This window comes from Rhinoderma darwinii, chromosome 5, assembly GCF_050947455.1.
Source record: "Rhinoderma darwinii isolate aRhiDar2 chromosome 5, aRhiDar2.hap1, whole genome shotgun sequence".
Lineage (NCBI taxonomy): Eukaryota > Metazoa > Chordata > Amphibia > Anura > Rhinodermatidae > Rhinoderma > Rhinoderma darwinii.
The window spans coordinates 316,578,636-316,600,187 of record NC_134691.1 but is presented as its reverse complement, the minus strand read 5'-3'; the positions used below and the strand labels follow the sequence as shown (position 1 = coordinate 316,600,187).

The 21,552-nt window shown below is 41.0% G+C and overlaps 1 protein-coding gene and 1 long non-coding RNA gene across 2 annotated transcripts in view; one reads left to right on the top strand and one right to left on the bottom strand.

Moving 5' to 3' along the window:
- ODAD2 (outer dynein arm docking complex subunit 2) overlaps positions 1–3,892 on the bottom strand; it is a 117,025-nt gene extending 113,133 nt beyond the window's left edge. Inside the window, exons 1-2 of the mRNA XM_075827505.1 lie at positions 3,599–3,892; positions 964–1,217 (exon numbers count right to left, since the gene is read on the bottom strand). Of these exons, the coding sequence (XP_075683620.1) occupies positions 964–1,187 (224 nt within the window). The 5' untranslated portion in view covers positions 1,188–1,217; positions 3,599–3,892. The remainder of the gene's footprint in view (positions 1–963; positions 1,218–3,598) is intronic.
- LOC142652078 (uncharacterized) overlaps positions 3,754–21,552 on the top strand; it is a 137,447-nt gene continuing 119,648 nt past the window's right edge. The window contains exon 1 of the long non-coding RNA XR_012847768.1: positions 3,754–3,819. This is a non-coding gene — a long non-coding RNA (uncharacterized LOC142652078). The remainder of the gene's footprint in view (positions 3,820–21,552) is intronic.

Sequence of the window (21,552 nt, the reverse complement as noted above, 5' to 3'; positions counted from 1 at the left end):
GTGTTTACGCTACGTGGGAACCCGGCCTAAGGCATATTTCAAAATGCAAGCAATTTTTTACACTTTTTTTCCTCGTTTTAATTCTAGACTATTTTTATTTAGCAAATGTAAGAACCATGTCAAAAGCTGAGCAGCAGTTTTTTTTTTCAAAAACCGCTCTAATAACGTTTTTTTTTTTTGTGAGCGGACGAAAACTACCCAAGAAATAAAACGCCTCTGCCTCTAATGGAGGGAAATTTGGGGTGTTTTTTCCCCCTGATTCCGACGTTATTTACTTGGCAAAATCAGTGTCAAAAACCGCTGTGAACTGAGCCTAAGTTAATTGATTCTGCATGTACAGCCTGGAGATGTGCGAGTACCAGGCACCATGGTCTCCACTTATATTGGGTGACATAATAAACCAGTTTGGATTTTATCTGTCTGAATTAATTTTTTCCCCAAATATCAGGCAAAGGTCTGACAGCTCAATAGCCATCAGAAAGGTAATTGAGAATGGCTAGTATTCTGAGCATGTCCACACAGCTGGCAAGACCTGCCAACAAGTTTCAAATGTGTATGGGTAGCTTAAAGGAACTTACTTTTTGTGTGGTTATATTTTCGTATGACAATGTATTAATGAGCGGAATATTAATATAGCCTTCAGGCAGAATGTATACGCTGTATTATGCCTCGTGTAGGCCCTGAGTGGATGGAGCATGACACAAGCCATGCACTAGGAATAACACAATGAATACGTTTTACCTAAAGTCTTCCTTTAAAACTGAATGCGTGTACAAAGGTGTTTCCTAATTTTGGATACTATAAAACATACTTGATGGACCCGATTACCTCTACCTTACATTATATGAAAGAGTTAAGTTGGTCAGAATGTCACAGACATTTAGCTCAGAAAAATACCCAGTAATCTAGGCTCATTATTCTGCTTTTTAAGTATTGAAACTTTTTTTCTTGGTCTGGCCTCACCTAATATCATAACCAGATCCAAATGCCGATGGCTCCAAATTGGTTTTCCATTCCAGAGGTTCTCTGAAGACAAACTCGGCCTCTTCTGGATGCCGGGAGCTGAAAGCCTCCACATACTTTATGATGTCGTTTAGCAGAGCTTCATTCAGAGGTGTGATTTCTAGCTTGCCAGTTCCAGAACCAGCGCTTGTCCACTGAGCGGCTCTCGACAGCGCCACGCCCATTGGAACAGCTGCGTTTTACAGGGATGTCACCTTTTAAAAGACGTGTAAAGACACAGTGAAAGGAGCTGCCAAGCATTATAAAAAGATAAAGCGATGTAATGACCCATCATTTTATACCCACTGGAAAATATCTCTAAAATTATAAAATTGTTATAATGCAGGTATTTACAGGCTACTAAAACTGCATACATTTATATGATGTTGCCTTTAATTTTTTTAGGGGTATGTCCACCTTTTACCATCACTTTACTGTTTAGATATTGATACAAACTACATAAAAAGCTGAGTGAAGTTGTAAATATATTACATTATTTATCTGATTCTGAGTATTGTACTCCAGAGCTGTATTCACAATTCTGCTGGTTGACATTGGAAACGGTCAACAAGCTTGTAATCAGATCCCTATAATGAGCTCCTATTATGCATTTTTTTTCTACATCACAATATAGTACTGTGTCTGGTATAGATCTAAATTCCCAGAATGCAGATTACCAGGCCAAGCTCTGTGCAGACCGCCCTCCATCTACACAGAACATATGAAGGTCCCCTTTTAATTTCACTGTAATCTTTGTTATCATTGCACACCTAGGAAATATCAAAAATAAGGTCTAACAGAGTATTTGTGAATCAACTCATAAGAAATAAATCCTAGTAGAAAGTGATTGGCTTGAAATTATTTCCAAATTTGGTTGTCTACTCATGGACCTTTGGGGCCCTGCTGTTAGGGACACATTATTGTGTCATAGTCTGGGCCCACTGGAGGATCCTATGGTAATCTGGTGGGACAGTCAGACCCTGGTGCAGAAAAAGAGCCAGCAAAGAAATGTGGTGAGATTTCAACTTTGAGGCTTGCAGAATCGTGGATACAGCTCTGGAGTATAATACAGGATGTAGTTCAGGATGAGTATAACATAAGTAATGCAATGTATTTATGTAGGTATTTTTATACAGATTCAAGGGGTATTCCTATCTGAGACATTTTATGGCACATTCACAGGTTATTCCGTGCATAAGCCATAAATGTCTCATTTGGGCATAACCCTTTCATTCTATGTTAGCACAAATACAACGTCCCATTGTATTGTGTCTATAGTCTAACATATATAGGTTTATATATTAGAGAAAAATCTGCATTAGTGCTGCACTTATGCCCTTTACTTGCATGAAGGTAATAGTGCACCTTCCTTGTGTGTGTCTACCTCACGATTCCTTACATAGGCCGGGTTCACACGTAGCATAAATACTGCGAATTTTCCGCAACGGATTTAGTTGTGGAAAATCCGCAGGATAATACAGTAGCAGCAAAGTGGGTGAGATTTGAACAAAACTCATCCACACGCTGCGTAAATGATAAGCGGGAAAACCGCTCAGAAATTGTCAATTGTATTTGCGTAATCGCTGCTTTTTTGTTGCAGGTTTTCCCCATTTAATTTAATGGGGTCTAAAACAAACAGCAGATGTTGCGATTTTTGCCAGGAAAAAGCTGTGATTCCACCGCAAAAAATGCGAACTCAGAAAAAAAAATATTGTATACTTAAGACAGAATTCTGCGCTTTTTCGTCCAGGCCGGCCTCCTGGGATGATGTTTTATCCCATGTGACATGGGATGAATCATAATCCCAGGTAGTCGGGCTGCAGGACGGCAGAAGGACGCGTCGCCATGGCTATGGGCAAGTATGAAACGTTTATTTTTTCATGCAGTTTTCCGCAGCGGACATTCCGGATGAAAAACTGCACCACAATTTGATGCGGTTTTTCAGCCAGATTTTCCTGCGCTCGCCAGAGCAGATACGCTCTGAACACCATGGTTCAATTTCCATGCAGAATTTTTCCGCAGTGTTTTCCATATGTGTTTGCGGATTTTGGATGCAAAATTTCATCATAGATTTCAATGCTATGCCGGACCCAAATCCGCAGCAAGTACATCGCAAAATAAACAAACGTAATTCCGCTGCGGGATTTGCTGCATTATTACTGTTGCAGATTTTTACGCCACGTGTGAATCCACCCTTTGTGGTGTTTACAAATTCACACCGTGCCGCGTCCATTATGGATTTTTAATGGAGATTTTGCAGATTTCAACAGTTTCCATTGAATGAAGGAAAACACAACTTCAGGTCCAACGGGTCGAAAAAACATAAATAACTAAATGTAACTGCAACATGGTGACCGGAAAAAACAATCGCAAAATGGAACGAAGATGGCGTCATAGACGATCAAAAGAAACCAGATGTCCTAGTAGTGGAAAATTGTTATATATATATAGCACTGCAATACCCTGTCTACCCTCAGCACATACTAATGGATTCCTCCCTCTCTGACCCATTGCTCACATACACTATGACATCGTTATACAGTATGACTTTATGTACAGTGCCGATGTATCCGTGGTTTTGGCACACGTCACATACCTGAGGAGAATACAAGCGGTACCGGCACTGCACGACCAGCTCTTTAAAACCTAAGCGGCGCTTGTTACCGGCTACCATGGAGATGTGATCGCGCCTGCGCACTAAGTGTATCCGGCTGCCTAGCAACAGTAGTAAACACGTATAGGCGGAGCTATGGTTACGGCAGGTGTGTGAAAAGCAGACGTCAGGCACGTCCCCTTGCGTGCTCGTCACCGGCTCAGGTGAGTGACGAGCTTCACTCTGTTACAATCAATGCAGCAACCTGGTCACTGAGGGCAGCTCTATAGGACGGCCTGTAATGCGGCTGTGCGCCAGATAACTGAGAGTTTAGCAAAACGGAGAGCAAATGAAAGGTGGAGCGGATGACCATAGCAACCAATCAGATTCCAGTTTAAATTCCTCAAAGGCCGTTTGATAAATGAAAGCAGTAATGCGATTGGTTGGTTGCTCTAATTTTAATAGGTCTTTTATGGCCACCCTGAGGAAGCGCAGCGTGCACGGCCATCACATTTGCATCATTTGACTACTGTGTTGCGCAAATTCTGATGAATTAGTAAAACATTATCACTCGTAGGACTCTATTGTGCAATGCAACTGGGCCACTAAGTTATGACACCAATCGCATGATGGTTGCCCACCCTCCGAGTGTACCAATTTATTTGGTCTGTATCACCTAAACTCTTGGCACTGCTTTTAACAATTTACTAACCAAATTGATTTTATAAATTAACCCCTTCAGGACTGAACAGTTTTTTTTGCTTTTTCGTTTTTCACTTCCCGCTTTCTATGAGCCGTAACTTTTTAATTTTTCAATGGAGCGGTGTGAGGGCTTTTTAGTTGCGGGCGGAGTTGTAGCTTCTATTGGCACCACTTCAAGTGGCATATAATGTGCTGGGAAACTGAAAAAAACCAATTTGAAATTGGACAAAACTGCGATTCCTCCATTGTTTTTTGGGTTTTATTTTACGTCTTTTATCTTATGTTAAAAACGACAACTTAACTTTATTCTGTGGCTCAATACGATTACAGCGATACTATATATATATATATTATACTTTACAGTTTTGTTTTTTTTAAACTTTGATACAAAAAATAAAAATGTTTCTTTCACCACATTCTGAGAGCCGTAACTTTTTTATTTCTCTGTGGATTGAGCGGTGTGAGGTCTTATTTTTTTTGCAGGACGAGCTGTAGTTTTTATTGGTACCACTTTTTGGTACGTATAACTTTTTGATCCCTTTTTACATTTCTTTGCACCACTAAGTTGAACAAAAAAACTGAGATTTTTGACGTTTTAATTACTTATTTTTTTACGACGTTCACCGCGCGGGTTAAATAACTGCATTAGTTTCGTTTGTTGTCCCCCCGGTTAGGAAGCAGCTGCAACTACATCAATTAATGCTTCTAAACAGTGTTGTGCCTGGACATCGCACAACCTGCTCCGGTGAGGTGCGCGCCTACACCTGTATTGTGTCCCTTCCAAACTGTATTGGGATTTCTGCACCATGAGGCGCTTTTCTTTTGAATTTTTTGCAGATTATCAAGTTAAATAATGGCATATTGTAATAGTTTGGACTTTTACGGACGCAGCGATACCAATTTTTTTTCCATTTTTACATTAGAGGAACATGTCAGAAGTTTTGATTGGTGGGGGTCCGAGCACTGGGTCCCAAGCAATTGCTAAAACGATATGGCAGAAGTGCTTGTGTGAGCGCTCAGCCGCTTCGTTTCTGTTCGGCTTTTTCTGGAAATCAATGTATCGGAGTACGGGCTCAATAGAAAGTCTATGAGCCCGTACTCTGATACGTCTGCTTTCTGGAGAAAGCCAAACAGGAATGAAGCGGCTGAGCGCTCACAAGAGCGCTTCTGCCGCTTCGTTGTAGCGATTGGTATGGGTCTCAGTGCTCGGACCCCCACCAATCAAAACTCCTGACATGTCACTATGGCCTATCAGAAGTTTGTCGAATGTTTAGTTACCCTTTAACAATTCCAAGAGAACATGTATAAACAAAATCAGACATTAACCCCTTAGGGTATGTGCACACGGTAGCTGGCTTTTACGTCTGAAAAGACAGACTGTTTTCAGGAGAAAACAGCTGCCTCGTTTCAGACGTAAATGCTCCTCCTCGCATTTTGCGAGGCTTCTCTGACAGCCGTAAATTTTGAGCTGTGCTTCATTGAGTTCAATGAAGAACGGCTCAAATTACGTGTCCCGCATATAATGTATATAAGTGTCCCGCATATAATGTATATAAGTGTCCTGCATATAATGTATATAAGTGCCCTGCATATAATGTATATAAGTGTCCTGCATATAATGTATATAAGTGTCCTGCATATAATGTATATAAGTGTCCTGCATATAATGTATATAAGTGTCCTGCATGTAATGTATATAAGTGTCCTGCATATAATGTATATGTGTCCTGCACTTCTTTTGACGAGGCTGTATTTTTACGCGTCGTCGTTTGACAGCTGTCAAACGACGAAGCGTAAATGACAGGTCGTCTGCACAGTACGTCGGCAAACCCATTCAGATGAATGGGCAGATGTTTGCCGACGTATTGTAGCCCTATTTTCAGACTTAAAACGAGGCATAATACGCCTCGTTTACGTCTGAAAATAGGTTGTGTGAACCAAGCCTAAATGACCAGCCTATTTTAAACCTTAGTGAGCTATTTTTTAAGTTTTTCCATCGTCGCATTCCAAGTGCTATAACTTATTTATTTATTTTTGCATCGACATAGCTGTATAAGGTCTTGTTTTTTGCGGGACAAGTTGTATTTTTTAATAGCACCATTTTGGGGTACATATAATTTATTAATTAACTTTTTTGTAGGGGTAATGGAAAAAAAAACCATACATTTTGCTACTCTTTTTTGCGTCTTAGATTTACGCCATTTACTGTGTGGTATAAATAACATAATAACTTTTATTCAGTGGGTCGTTACGAGTGTGGCGATACCAAATGTATGTAGATTTTGTATGTTTTACTACTTTTAGTGTATGTGCACACACAAAATCAAAAATGTCTGAAAATACGGAGCTGTTTTCAGATGTTTTTTAAGCCACTCGCGATTTTCGCTGCGTTTTTTACGGCCGTCTTTGGAGTTGTTTTTCTATGGAGTCAATGAAAAACTGCTACAAAAACGTCCCAAGAAGTGACATGCACTTCTTTTTCGCGGGCGTCTTTTTACGTGCCGTTCTTGGAATGTGTGGCGTAAAAAAACGCCCCGTCGGAACAGAACGCCCCGAAATACTCCTGAAAACACTCTGTGTGAACATAACCTTACACCGTAAAAACACTTTTTTTTTTTCAAAATTATGTGTTTTTGTGTCGCCATGTTTTAAGAGCCATAATTGTTTTATTTTTACGCCGATGCAGCTGTATGAGGGCTTGTTTTTTGCGGGAGTGCATCTGACTTTTTTATCACGTTTTATCAAATTTTTTTTGAAGGCAGGATGAACAGAAAACAGCAATTCTGTCATTATTTTTTATTTTATTTTTTACGGCGTTCACCGTGCGGGTTAAATAATTGAATCGCTTTATAGGTGGGGTCATTACGGATGCGGCGATACCAAATATGTGTAAGATTTTCATTTTTCATTTTTTTTTCATATTAACTGGTTCCCGACCGCTGGCTGTATTTTTACGGCCAGCGGTCAGGGTCCTTAAAACCCGAGCCATAGACTTTTTACGGCTCGGGTTTTAACTTGCTGCCCGCGCGATCGGGCAGCTGAATGTCGGGTCTCCGGCTGTCAGTGAACGCGGGGGACCCTGAGGAAAGGATAGAAGCAGCTTTCGCTGCTTCTGTCTTCTCCGATGTCTTTTACACAGCGCTCAATAAAGGCAGCGGCTGCGCCGCTGTCTCTATTCCTCCCGGTGATCATGTGACTGGTCACATGATCGCCGGGTGCCGTTAGTGACAGACTTCTGCTGGGTCTTACTAGACCCAGCACAGCCCAGTTAGTGACAATCGTCACTATGAGGGTATGTTCACACGCTAGCTGGCTTTTACGGCTGAAATGACAGCCTGTTTTCAGAAGAAAACAGCTGCGTCGTTTCAGCCGTAAATGCTCCTCCTCGTAATATACGAGGCGTCTGTGACACTCGTAAATCTTGAGCTGCTCTTCATTGAGTTCAATGAAGAACGGCTCAAATTACGTTGCAAAGAAGTGCCCTGCACTTCTTTGCCGAGGCAGTCAATTTACGCGTCGTCGTTTGACAGCTGTCAAACGACGACTCGTAAATAACAGGTCGTCTGCACAGTACGTCGGCAAACCCATTCAAATGAATGGGCAGATGTTTGCCGACGTATTTTCATAATACGCCTCGTTTACGTCTGAAAATAGGTCGTGTGAACCCAGCCTGAGAGGGCTGATTTCCCCTGTAAGGGTATGTTCACACGCACTAATTACGGACGTAATTCGGGCGTTTTTGCCCCGAATTACGTCCGAAAATAGCGCCTCAATAGCGCTGACAAACATCTGCCCATTGAAAGCAATGTCTGTTCACACGAGGCGTAATTTACGCGCCGCTGTCAAATGACGGCGCGTAAATAGACGCCCGCGTCAAAGAAGTGACCTGTCACTTCTTTGGCCGTAATTGGAGCCGTTCTTCATTCACTCCAATGAATAGCAGCGCTAATTACGTCCGTAATGGACGCGGCGTTCAAGCGCCTGCACATGCCGTTACGGCTGAAATTACGGGGATGTTTTCAGGTTGAAACATCCCCGTAATTTCATCCGTTACGGACGCCCTCGTGTGAACATACCCTAACTGGGACTGCTGTGCAGCTCCAGTTACAGTGGAAAAGATGGTGTAAAAGAAAGAAAAAAAATATATAAAAGTTCCCCAAAGGTCTTTTTTGACCTTTGAGGGACAGACCATAGTAATAAAAAAAAAAAAAGTCAAGTCAAGTGCAAAAAATTTTTAATAATAAATACACTTAAAATACCCACCCCCAAAAAAAGCATTCCCCCCCGCCAATCATGTTGTAATGCTAGCGCAGACCCAATTACCCTAATATAGACATGTAATATATTAAAATTTACGGTAGACAATGACGATCACAAATAAAAGGTCTATTTTAGGGTAAAACTATGTTATTACCAAAAAAAAATAGCTGAAACCTAAAAAAGCTTATTTTTTTACTATTATTTTCAAACTTTATGAATAAAAATTCTAAAATAACGAAAAAGGTGTGTATAAAAACGATAAAAAACGAAACCTGCATTGTCTACGGAAAAAAACATCGCAAAAATCACGTCGTTAGCCCAACAAATAAAAAAGTTATAGCCATTTAACTAACACGTGCTAAAAAGGGCTAAACGGTGTCTGGTCCTGAAGGCTCAAAATAGCCCGGTCCTGAACTGGTTAAAGTATTTTATAAGGGAAAAAGTGGGTTTTAATTTTTTTTCTTTGGGATTTTTATTTATTTATTATTAACTTTCTTAAACTTTTTGATAACTTTATTTTTAGTACCACTAGGGGACTTCACTATGCGATCTTCTGATCGCTTTTATAATACACTGAAATACTTCTGTATTGCAGCATATTATTGCCTGTCAGTGTAAAACTGACAGGCACTTGCTAGGTCATGCCTCAGGCATGGCTTAGCAGGCATCCACTACAGGCAGACCTGGGAGCTATTGTTAGGCCCCCTGGTTGCCATAGAAGCCATTAGCACCCTGCGTTTGCAATCGCAGGGGGCCGATGGGGTGAGAGAGAAAGCCCCCTCCCTCCAAAACCACTTGGATGCGGCGCTCGCTATTGAGTGCCGCTTCTAAGGGGTTAAACGGGTGAGATCGATGTTGAAATTGATCCCACCCGTTAGTGCAGGTGTTCGGCTGTCTTTAGACCGCCCGACACTCGCTTTAGCCGGCACAGGACAGAAAAGGCAGCGCTCTGGCATAAGTACCCTTAAAGGCCGCCGTGAAAAGGCGTATTGGCGGTCGCTAAGGGGTTAAAGGGGTTTTCCCATCAGGGACATTTTTGGCATATCCACGGGACAGTGACTTTAACCAGTGCTGTTATTTGTGACAATAACAGGACTGATCCACTTTCTTTAATGTTTAACAAGATTGGAAACTACTCGTTAAGGTATCATGAGCCTTCAGGACTGAAACGAGAGGTAGGTACCCACCTAGGGTGCCACTTTGCCACATTGTGAAGGGGGCACAATTTTCCAATTACTTCCATCAGAATTGGAGTGTGTGTGTCTGTGTGTGTCTGTGTGTGTGTGTGTGTGTGTGTGTGTGTGTGTGTGTGTTACTTTCTACAGGGCTAAAACGATGTGTCAGAAGCGCTTGTGTGAGCGCTCAGCCACTTCGTTTCCGTTTGGCTTTTGGCTTTTTCCGGAATTCAATGTAGCTGTGTACGGGGGGGGGGGGGGGGAGCGCGCAATAGAAAGCCTATGAGCACCTACTCAGATACATCGGCTTTCCGGAAAATGCTGAACAGAAACGAAGTGGCTGAGCGCTTCGTTTTAGCCATTGGTGGGGGTCTCAGTGCTTGGACCCCCAACAATCAAAACTTCTGACATTTCACTATGACATGTCAGAAGTTTGTTGAACTAAACGTTCAACAAACGTTAAGCCACAAGCAGGGCTTAACAGAGGCAGAGTTAAGGCAGTCCTGGGGGGCCTTCATTAGGCTCCTGGGCTGCCATGACAACCATCGGCAGCCCGGGATCACGTAGGTGGCGCAGATGAGCTGTCAGAGTGGGACGCCCCCCTCTTTTTAATGCCTCAGATGCTGCAGTCACGATTCACCGCAGCATTTGAGGGGTTAAACGGCCAGGAACAGCACGATTGCTCTTCCTGGCCGTTAGTCCTAGGTATCAGCTATAAAAGACTGTCCACAACATGTCAATTTACGTTGCGAAAACGCTGCAGAGTTTCTGCATAAAAAAATCTGAAAGGAAATTTCGCAGTGTCTCGGCTATGTGTGAGCTAGTGAGGAAAGGATGGTTAGATTGCGATCATGTGAAAGTCAAGAAAAAATGATAGAAGAAACTAAGCTGTAAATAAATAAAAATTCTATGTAAAAAAAATGCTGGAGTTCTTCTTTAATGACATTGAAGAACGTTGTCTGTGGGAGATCATACAGCTGTATATTTTGGCAGCATATCATAATGAAGGCAGGTGTAATATACGACTGCACTTGCTGCCATTCACTCTTTTACGAGGGAGGTGATTCACTCTGTGTTTGCAGTTATGACCTTCTCCAGTCTATGGGCTCTCCGTTGTGCCAGACTCTGACAGATTACGCACTTGGTGGTTTGGAGCTCTGCCCACCATAGACTGATTTAAGCCTACTAAACTGGTATAATCCGAGCCCACCTGTCTGTCATATGCAGTAAAGGTAACCATTTTTTAGATAAACCAGTATTCAGGACAGTGCTACCTATCAGTTCCTATAGCAGGTTATACAAAAATTTCATAAGACAATGGGGAGATTTATTAAAAATTGAGTTTCCATATGCCAGGCTTAGTAAGAAACAAGCTGAAGTTAGATGCGACAAATTTATTAAGAGGTGCACGCATCTTTGTCGCATCTTTGGCTATCTGTGCGCCACTGAATGAAACCTGGCTAGCGTAGATTACTGCTATAATTTATGCCGTTTTCTAGCATAAATTATAATAAATACGGCGGGCCACGGGTGGCTGCACCCCCTTCCATTAAGCTCCAACCACTTTGTTTAAAAGTGGTGGAAACGTCCCCCATTAACTTCGGATCCAGGAGCATTAAGAGTGCACAAGCTACGGAGTATGTATACCTTCACAGACAATGGGGGAGATTTATTAAGACTGGTGTGTCATACGCCAGTCTCAATATCAAGAGCGCTGGAGTAAGATGCGCCTAAATTATTAAGTGGTGTATCTAAGGCCCCTCTCACATCTCGGTTTTTTTGCCTACGTTTAAAGTGTATGCATGGAAATATATTTAACGTAGGCTGTGACGGATTTCTAACATTTGCATCCGTCACCCATGGGCTTTAATGGTATTAGTTTAACGGATATTTCATGAACTCTCATGACCCTTTTCATGACGTATACATTAAACAGATACCATTATAGCCTATGGGTGACGGATGCAAATGTTAGATGTCTGTCACCGATAGACATATATAGTATCCGTCTAATGGATACGTCATGACAAACTATTGAAAAGCTTACCGTGGCATACTGTACATCACCCATAGTCTCCCATGTTAAAAAAACAACAACTTATAATGCACCGTATATTTTTTTATCTTTTTTGCAGGAACCCGCGGAATGTAATAGCGTAGTCTAACGTATGAGCAAAAATGAGATCTGAACAGGGCCTAAAATAGAAAAACATGAAGAAACTTTTCAAATCATCCTAATTACACTGTATCCTACCTTTTTATGTCTACAGCTCCTATACAGACGTATGTGTCTCCATGGTTACAGACTACAAACAAACCCTGTGTAGTCTGAGCCTGTAGTCACACTAATTTCTGTCTGTCCCCTTCAGAATTAGTATTCTAAGTAAGAAGCAGCTATGATAATTGTACAGTAAAGTCATGCATTTGCTTTATTTGCTGAAACAAAATACCTATTTTACCCATCCCAAAAAATTACGAACATGTAACTCATTGACAGGAGGTAATATCTGCACGATACCATACATATACGTCATTACGATTACCCATGCACAGCAGATTAGGTATGCACTAACGGATACTTGTGCAGTTTACATGCACAGAAAATCATGTAATATCATATACTAGTAGGGCATGAAAATGGGTTTAGGCTTTCTAAACCAGAGTACACCCTTAAAGGGGTTGTCCCACAAAACACATATATCCTCCTCCTATCCACGGGATAGGGGATTAGTGTGTGATCGCTGGGGGTCTGACCGCTAGGACCCCCAGCGATAAGGAGACTGGAGGACCGAAAGTCCCCCGAAATGCTCCATGAGAATGGAGCGCTTGTACGCATGCCTGACCAGCGCTCCATTCATTTCTATGGGAAATCCGGGACCCTGGACTCCAGCAGGTTCATGGAAATTAATGGAGCGCTGGTCAAGCATGCGCACAAGCGCTCCATTCTCATGGAGAACTTCGGGGGACTTTATTACTGAGGGTCCCAGCGGTTGGACCTTCAGCGATCACACGTATCCCCCCTATGGATAGGGGATACATGTGTTTTGTGGGACAACCCCTTTAAGGGATTAAGGAATTATTCACGCCACTGGCAAATGGAAATACTTTCACAGAATAAAAAGTAAAACTAATGAAAGTGACAACAACTGTTACTAAAACTGTTAACATATTGTTCTTTTTTTCCTAAGTCTTTGTTTGCTCAGCAGCATTTTATATAGATTTTCCACAATGTTATTTTTATTTATTTTTATTTTTTTTATATCCACAATCGCTTTTGTGTTTATAGCTTTTACTGCTGGTTTTATTTTGAATCCATCCATAATTTGATTATTGTCGTCTTTCATGTTCTGCGTGACATGTCACCCTTGTCTGTTCAGATGCCAAAGTTTCATCAGTTGCAGAACTGTAATGACTGCTATCATGCTAAGCTGAAAAAGAGGGGAAAACACAGTACATCATTGGAACTGAAGAAAATTTACAGCTGTGGTTTACAAACTACACTCAGAACAGGCTTTATTAAGTTTCTTACTTGTAATCAGGAGCTGGTGGTCAAAGTAAAATGTCTGGTTCTAATCTATGGCAAAACAATAGACAGAAACTTATTTAAAGATATATATATATATATATACACACACAGTCAAGTCCAGAATTACTGGTATTTTCAGGGTTTGCCCAAAGTAACCTGCAAGGTTTTTATTTCCACAATTTTTATTGTATTTTTGAACAAATAAGGTTGTAACAATAATCTTTAAATAGCTCCACATATTTTGTGGCACTTAACCCCTTAAGGACACGGCCAATTTTAGCCTTGAGGACAGAGCAATTTTTTTTACATTTCCCTCTTTGCATCCCGACGCTCATAACGCTTTTATTTTTTGTACGACGTAGTTGTATGAGACTTTGTTTTTTGCGGGACGAGTTGTACTTTATGTACGTACCATTTTTTGGTACAAATACATTATCGTTTAATTTCTATAAATTTTTCATTAGATTAAAATGCAGAAAAAAGCAGTTGTGCAGCAGTTTTAATATTTTTTTTTTTTACACCATACACCGATCATAATAAATAATGGTATACATTTGTTGTACAGGTTGTTACGGTCGTGGCGATACCAAATATGTCTATTATTTCATGTTTTGGGACTTATATTTTAAAAAGTTGATTTATTATAAAAAATGTGTATTTCTGTGTATTTTATTTACTTTTTATTTATTTATTTACCATTATTTTTTTTTTACATTCATTGAACTTTTTTTTTTAATCCCAAAAAGGGATTTATCATTTTGATTTTGTAACTGTAATGTACTGGCATAGATCTATATCTACATTAGCCTGTTACTGATCGTACACAGGCAGTTGTTAGGGCGCACCTCAGTATGCCCTAACAACAGGAAATATGTTCAGACAGCCCTGGGGTCCTTCACTGGACCCTGGGCTGTCTGGCCATATGAGTTATGGGCTTTGATCGCGTCACAGTTATTTTCTGTGACGCGATCAATGTGCAGTCCCCTCTCCTTGAACGCCGCGATCAGCTGTCATCGCGGCGTTCAAAGGGTTAACAGCGGAGAGAAGATGTTTCTCTTCTCTCCGCTGTCAGACCGATAAAATACCAACACATAGGATGCAATAGAAAATAGTGCTAGAAAGTATCAACAAAATGAACTATGAGACAACATTACTGGCCATAATAGATGCACTATATATTGAATCCTACGAAGTAACCAAGATATACTTGGTGCGTCGATCAGAAATTGACAGAAAACCAACCCAAGAAAATATGATCGACTACAGCACAAATGTAGAGAAAAATACAAATGATTCTTTATTGGAATAAAAACATGAGACAGATAAAAATGGAACTAGGGGATGAGTCACACAGTAAAAAAGGACGTCTGATCAGTCAAACATGCCAGGTATGGATATTGTGTCCACGTATTGTGTAATAGCAAAATAGGAGTAAATGCATGTAGTCATATAAAGAGCCGTGTCTAATGGAAAACAGCACGGATATAATCAAGGTACATCAGATGACAACAGCACAAATCGCAGAGAGGTAAAAAGCAGATGCCGATAGCTGTGGTAATTACAAAATACGTATATACCATCAATAATAATTACAACTAGTTACCAATGTAATGTGCACCAAGTAGTGCCAGAAAGTGCTTGAAATCAGAAGATGACCATAAATGATGAACATAATGGAGCTATGCTTGCTACACAGGACAGAAAAGATAACACTACATACCAGTGGACATGATGGAAACAGGGATGAAACGTCCTGCTGTCAGAGCGGGGCCGTGGCTGTGTATTACAGCCGTTGCCCCGCTCTCGATCGCGCGCACAGACGCGCGCAGGGACGGCTGTCACACAGGACGAGTATGCTCGTCCTAATGCGCGAAGTGCTCGCCGCTCAGGACGAGCATACTCGTCCTGTGTCGGCAACCAGTTAAACTGCAGCTAAATGTTTGACAAACTTCTGACATGTCATAGTGACATGTCAGAAGTTTTGATTGGTGGGTGTCTGAGCACTGAGACCCCCACCAATCGCTAAAAAGAAGCTGCAGAAGCGCTCGTGTGAGCCACTTAGTTTCTGTTCGGCTTTTTCTGGAAATCAATGTATTGGAGGACGGGCTCCATACAAAGTCTATGAGCACGTACTCCGATACACCGGCTTTCCGTAAAAAGCCGAACAGAAACGAAACGGCTCATCGCTTCTGCCGCTTCATTTTAGCGATTGGTGGGGGTCTCAGTGCTCGGCCCCCCAGCAATCAAATTTTCTGACATGTCAATATGACCTGTCAGAAGTTTGTTGAATGTTTAGTTACCCTTTAACAATTCAAAGAGAACATGTATAAACAAAATCAGACATTAACTCCTTAACGCCGAAGGACGGATATATCCGTCCTCAGCAGCTGCTAGTTCGCGCATGAGGACGGATATATCCGTCCTGTGATCGCGCGGGTACTGACACTGTACCCACGCGATCAGCGGCAGGAGCACGGCTGTTATACACAGCCTGTCTCCTGCTGCAACTGCCGGAATCGAAGCGCGCGCCGATTCCGGCAGTTTAACCCATTAAATGCCGCTGTCAATAGTGACAGTGGCATCTAATGTGTTTGACAGAGGGAGGGAGCTCCCTCTGTCACCCGATCGGCGCCCCCGCAAACAAATCGCGGGTCGCCGTCGGGTTTCCATGACAGCCGGGGGTCTAACAAAGACCCCCAGGTCTGTCTTCAGCATCTGCCTGTCAGGCGATGTCGGAGGCATGACCTAACAGATTGCCTGTCAGTTTTACACTGACAGGCAATAATGCTTTGGTATACGAAGTATACCAAAGCATTATATATGCGATCGGCACATCGCATAGTGAAGTCCCCTGGTGGGACAAAAAAAAATATGTCAATCAGTTAAATAAAGTTTGTGAAAAAAAATAAAATAAAAATTACAGTCAAAGTCAAATAAAACTACTTTTTTGGCCCAAAAAGTGGTTTTATTTAGTAAAACGGTCAAAACAAATCACACATACACATATATGGTATCCCCGCGATCGTAACATCTTGACCAATAAAATGAACATATTAATTAAACCGCCGGATGAACGGCGTCCAAAGAAAACGCAAAAAACAACGTCAAAATTCTCTCTTTTCTCCCATTCCCCCCATAAAAAAATAAATAAAAGTTAATCTATAAGTCCTATGTACCCCAAAATAGTACTAATAAAAACTACACATTGTCCCGCAAAAATCAAGCCCACATACGACCACATCGACGGAAAAATAAAAACGTTACGGCTCTTGGAACGCGGCGATGCAAAAACAAGTAATTTTTTTCTAAAAGGCTTTTTATTGTGCAAACGTAGGAAAAACATATAAAACCTTTACATATTTGGTATCCCCGTAATCGTGCCGACCCATAGAATAAAGTTAACATGTTATTTACGCTGCATAGTAAACGGTGTAAATTTATAACGTGAAAATTAATGCTGGAATAGCTGCTTATTTTCAATTCTCTCCTAAAATAAAGTTAATAAAAGTTAATCAATATGTTTTAAGCATCTAAAAATGGTACAATTACAAAATACAACTCGTCCCGCAAAAAACAAGCCCTTATACGGCGATGTCGACGGAATAAAAAAAAAGTTACGACTCTTGGAATGCGACCGTGAAAAAACAAAAAATAATCCTTGGTCATTAACGTGCAAAATGGCCCGGTCATTAAGGGGTTAAAGGGGTTTTCCCATCAGGCACATTTATGGCATATCCACAGGACAGTCACTTTAACCAGCGCTGTTATTTGTGAAAATAACAGGACTAATCTACTTTTTGTAATGTTTAACAAGATTAGAAACTACTTGTTAAGGTATCATGAACCTTCAGGTCTGAAACGAGAGGTAGGTGCCCACTTAGGGCGCCACTTTACCACATTGTGAAGGGGGCACAATTTTCCAATTACTGCTTCCCTCAGAAATGGGGGCACTGTGTGTGTGTTACTTTCTACAGGGGGGCACTGTGCGTCACTTTCTACAGGGCGTACTTACTAAATGGGCAGGTAAACACCAGTTCCCAACAGGACGCTGACAAGCTACAAAGAGGGAGAGTTCTCAGGTACAATAACTAGTTATATCCACTCCCACTATCCTTGATAATTACATCACACGTTTCTATTTGTAGTTCCAATTACATCTTGTCATGGAACTATTCCAAAATCTTCTGTTTAAGGAAGTGGCTTCTAAAAACTAAGCTGTGCAGTTCTGAACGTGTCCTCTTTGGGTTTGTCTTTGCTTCTCTTACCATCATCATCACTATCTCTGTACATAAGGGTTATGTGCTATTGCATCCTCTTCCTGCTGTGGCAAATTTTCTTGCAAAATAACATGGAGAAGTAAAACGGAAAAGAATCCCACCCAAGTTTCCCTACTCCAACAGAAAGACCCTTTCACAGGTTTCTAGAAGCCGCTTAACAGTGAAACAAAGGGTTTCCTCCCAATATAAAAACTTTGGCTGTTTTTAGATATATTCACGTATTTGTACGATGAGGCGTTCGCCACACTTATTTGTTTTGGATCTTAAAACAAAATGTAATTTCGGACAAAGACAACAAAAACACAAAATATAGTTTCACTTCCGAAAGTAAAAAGTTATCAAAGCCTAACTGGCCTTGCTAAAAATGTAATTAACCCCATTAATTTGGCTGTTTTAAAGCGTTGCAGTCAAATGTATTTTTTAGCTGCAATTTTTGCAACATTGCTATATAAACACAGTGATGTTGCGGAACTGTATCTGAAAAGCATGATATGACTGCCTTACCCAAGCCGTCATATCACATATTAAGCAATTTCTCCAATTTGATTGAAAATTGGGTTCAATTAAACTAGGATACACTGAGGCTTGATTACTGACAGCCCTCTGTTCACTTTAAAACGTCTTCTAAAATGTCACTGAGACCTGTCAGAAGATGTCAACGAAGACCCCTTCCCTCCTTCACCAATTGCATTGCAGTCCTATTGCAGTTAGCAGGCTTGAAAATCCAAAGATCTCCGAGTCAGAAGACAAAGGAACATGGCACTTGTAGTAGTCACAGCCCCTTTCTTCTAAGGATTAGTGGGGCTCACAAGCCTCTACCGATGACATCATCTGATATGTTAGGCTTCGTTCACATCTGCGTCGGGACTCCGTTCAGAGGTTCCGTCTGAGCTTTCCATTAGGGGAACGCATGAACGGAATCCATACTGAAACAAACCATAGGTTTCCGTTTGCATCACCATTGATGGATCCGGTGCAAATTGTTTCCGTTTGTGTCACCATTGTTTAAGGGTTCCGTCGTTTTGACGGAATCAATACCATAGTTGACTGCGCTATTCATTCCGTCAAAACAATGGAACCCTTACACAACGGGGACAAACGGAAACCATTTGTGCCAGATCCTTCACCATTGAAATCAATGGTGATACAAACGGTAAACCTATGGTTTCCGTTCATGGGTTACCCTGACGGAAAGCTCAGACGGAACCCATGAATGGAGTCCCGATGCTGATGTGAACGAAGCCTGACATAACTTTTCAAGAATGTGAAGCAGTAAAATCTGTATTTTGTATTTACTCCGGTTGTCTTTGTTTTATTGTCAAATATGCAAAAACAAAAGAAATCAAGAACGGCGCAAATACTTGAAGTAGGGGCTGGTAAAGCATTCTATAATCCTATAATCTGGTTGTTTTTTTTTTTTTTTTTAGCTTTACCGTCTTCCGCTAAGCCAATTATGAGTAGTCTGCGTCACTACCCCCTACTGTATACAGAATAGCTCCTGCTGTCTTCTGGGGAGCCCCTCTTGTAGTGCAACAGTTGGATTGGGATAGGTTTCTTGCTTCTGGATCCAATGACTGCCAGCAAGCAGATGTCTTTAAAAAGGTTAGGAATCGGGAACGTAGATATCTTTGAAAGCTGTATACCTTTTATTGTAGAATGAATACGTTTTATTTTAATAAAACCATAAAGTAACAGCAGCTTCAGTGCACAGTTTACAAGCGCAATCTTGTCCGACGGCATGACATAAATACGAGTTATTGTATGTTTTTTCAACAAATGGCCAAATATTTCTTAATTAAAAGTTCAAGTAGCTTAACATAAGAAATTACTTTTTTCTGCTGCAGTTTCTCATTGGTTTCTGATTCATGACCCTCCTCAATGTTATGTTTATCTGACCCGTACAATTTCAGAAGCTCACCACGAGTCTAGCAAGTTTGAGAGGTCGGCCGCTCGCCAGACATTTTACAAGACACAGACCACTTTTCTTAGGAATTATTGGTATAGATACTCACTTCGTTTGTTGTTGTGCAAATGCTTGGCCTGAGACAATTTTTGGCTGCATTGACTTTCTTGATATTTTTCCCTCAACAGCTGTGAAATTCATTACATTTCCTAAGCTAAAGGTAGATTGTCCTGTTAATTGAACTTAAAGCAAACAAGAATTTCTTTGAAGTTTATGACATTGAAAATTCATCGCATTGATCATTGATTGAATTATGTTTTCCTAGATCTAGAGTTCTCTAATATTTGTCTTCTTCTTTGGAAGCCACATGAAAACATACAAAGTACAGTGTTGGTGACTTTTAGGTCTGTTCACTTTTGCGTTGCAGATTACATAAAAATTTGCATTTCCGATAAAATAATAGACACCGCGACGGAAACTCGACAGACATGGTTAAAGTCAGTGGGTTCCATCGGGCACTGTTCTTTTCTGTCATGTGACGGATACCGGTGGGATGATTTACAGTCCTAAATAACCCTGTCCTCCATGTACAAAGAGCAGAGGTGAGCACACAGGGTGTTCTTGGTGTCTAAATATTCATTTTTTATTTTTACTGCTGCCACCAAGGAATGGTGTAGCGTGGGGACTAAAGGCTTGGTTCTGTTGCTGTATCTTGTATCTATGCTCTAGTCTTGGATCTGGTACTGTATCTACGCAGTAAGCTTAGCTAATCTATGCTCTATTATTATTATTGTTATTATATTTACTCTCTTAGGCCTCATGCACACGGCCGTACCCGTAATCATGGCCCGCGGGAGCATGGCATGTAAAATAGAAAAAGTAGGACATGCTCCATAATTCACGGCGATACGGAAAGGTGTCCGCGGCCAATAGAACTGAACGGGTTCGTAATTGCGGACCGTAATGCGGTCCGCAATTACGGAGCTTTTTTACAGTCGTGTGCATGGGGCCTAAAGCTATGTATCCAGGGATGTGGTTAAGGGTCATCAAATGTGTGTATCGTGCAGCACACGCTGCACTCTATCCCCTAAATCACGAGCCAAACCCCAAATAAACAAAGAGCCGGTTTACTAAGAATAGGAAGTGATACAAGAAGGGCTAAAGATAATTAAAGTGGTGAACTAGCCTCATATCAATAGATTAGAATGTAAACTGTGCATCAAATAGAGTGAGAAAATATACTAAATAAATCAACCATGGTTCCTGGTAAGTAGCCTTATAGCTTAAAGAGGCTCTGTCACCAGTTTATAAATGCCCTATCCCCTACCTAATGTGATCGGCGCTGTAATGTAGATAACAGTGGTTTTTATTTTGAAAAACAATTTTTGAGTAAGTTATGAACAATTTTAAATTTATGCTAATATGTTTCTTAATGTCCAACTGGGTGTTTTTTACCTTTTGACCAAGTGGGCATTGTGAAGAGAAGTGTATGACGCTGGCCAATCAGTGACCAATCAGCGTCATAACTTCTCCCCATTCATGTCCATTTGTACTCGGCACAGCGTGATCTCGCTGTGCTGTCACATACACCCGGTAAAGTTTCTGTGAGGCTTACACAGAACAGCGAGATCAAGCTGTGGTGTGTGAGTAAGTCCCACACAAACTTTACCGACGTGTCGGGAGTGTGAATAGACATCGCATCCTGGCTGGAGGCAATGTCTATTCAATCTCAAGACACTTCAGTAAAGTTAATGTGGGTGTATGTGACAGCACAGCGTGATCTCGCGAGATCACACTGTGCTGAGTATAAATGGACATGAATGGAGAGAAGTGTATGACGCTGATTGGTCACTGATTGGTCAGAGTCATACACTTCTCTTTACAATGCCCACTTGGTCAAAAGTTAAAAAACGCCCAGTTGAGCATTAAGAAACTAATTCGCATAAATCTAAAATTGTTCATAACTTTTAAAAATGATAGTTTTTCAAAATAAAAACCACTGTTAACTACATTACCTCACCGATCAGATTAGGTAGGGGATAGGGCACTTATAATCTGGTGACAGAGCCTCTTTAAAGGCTATGTACACCTTTTGGAAGCACATATTTTTTTTT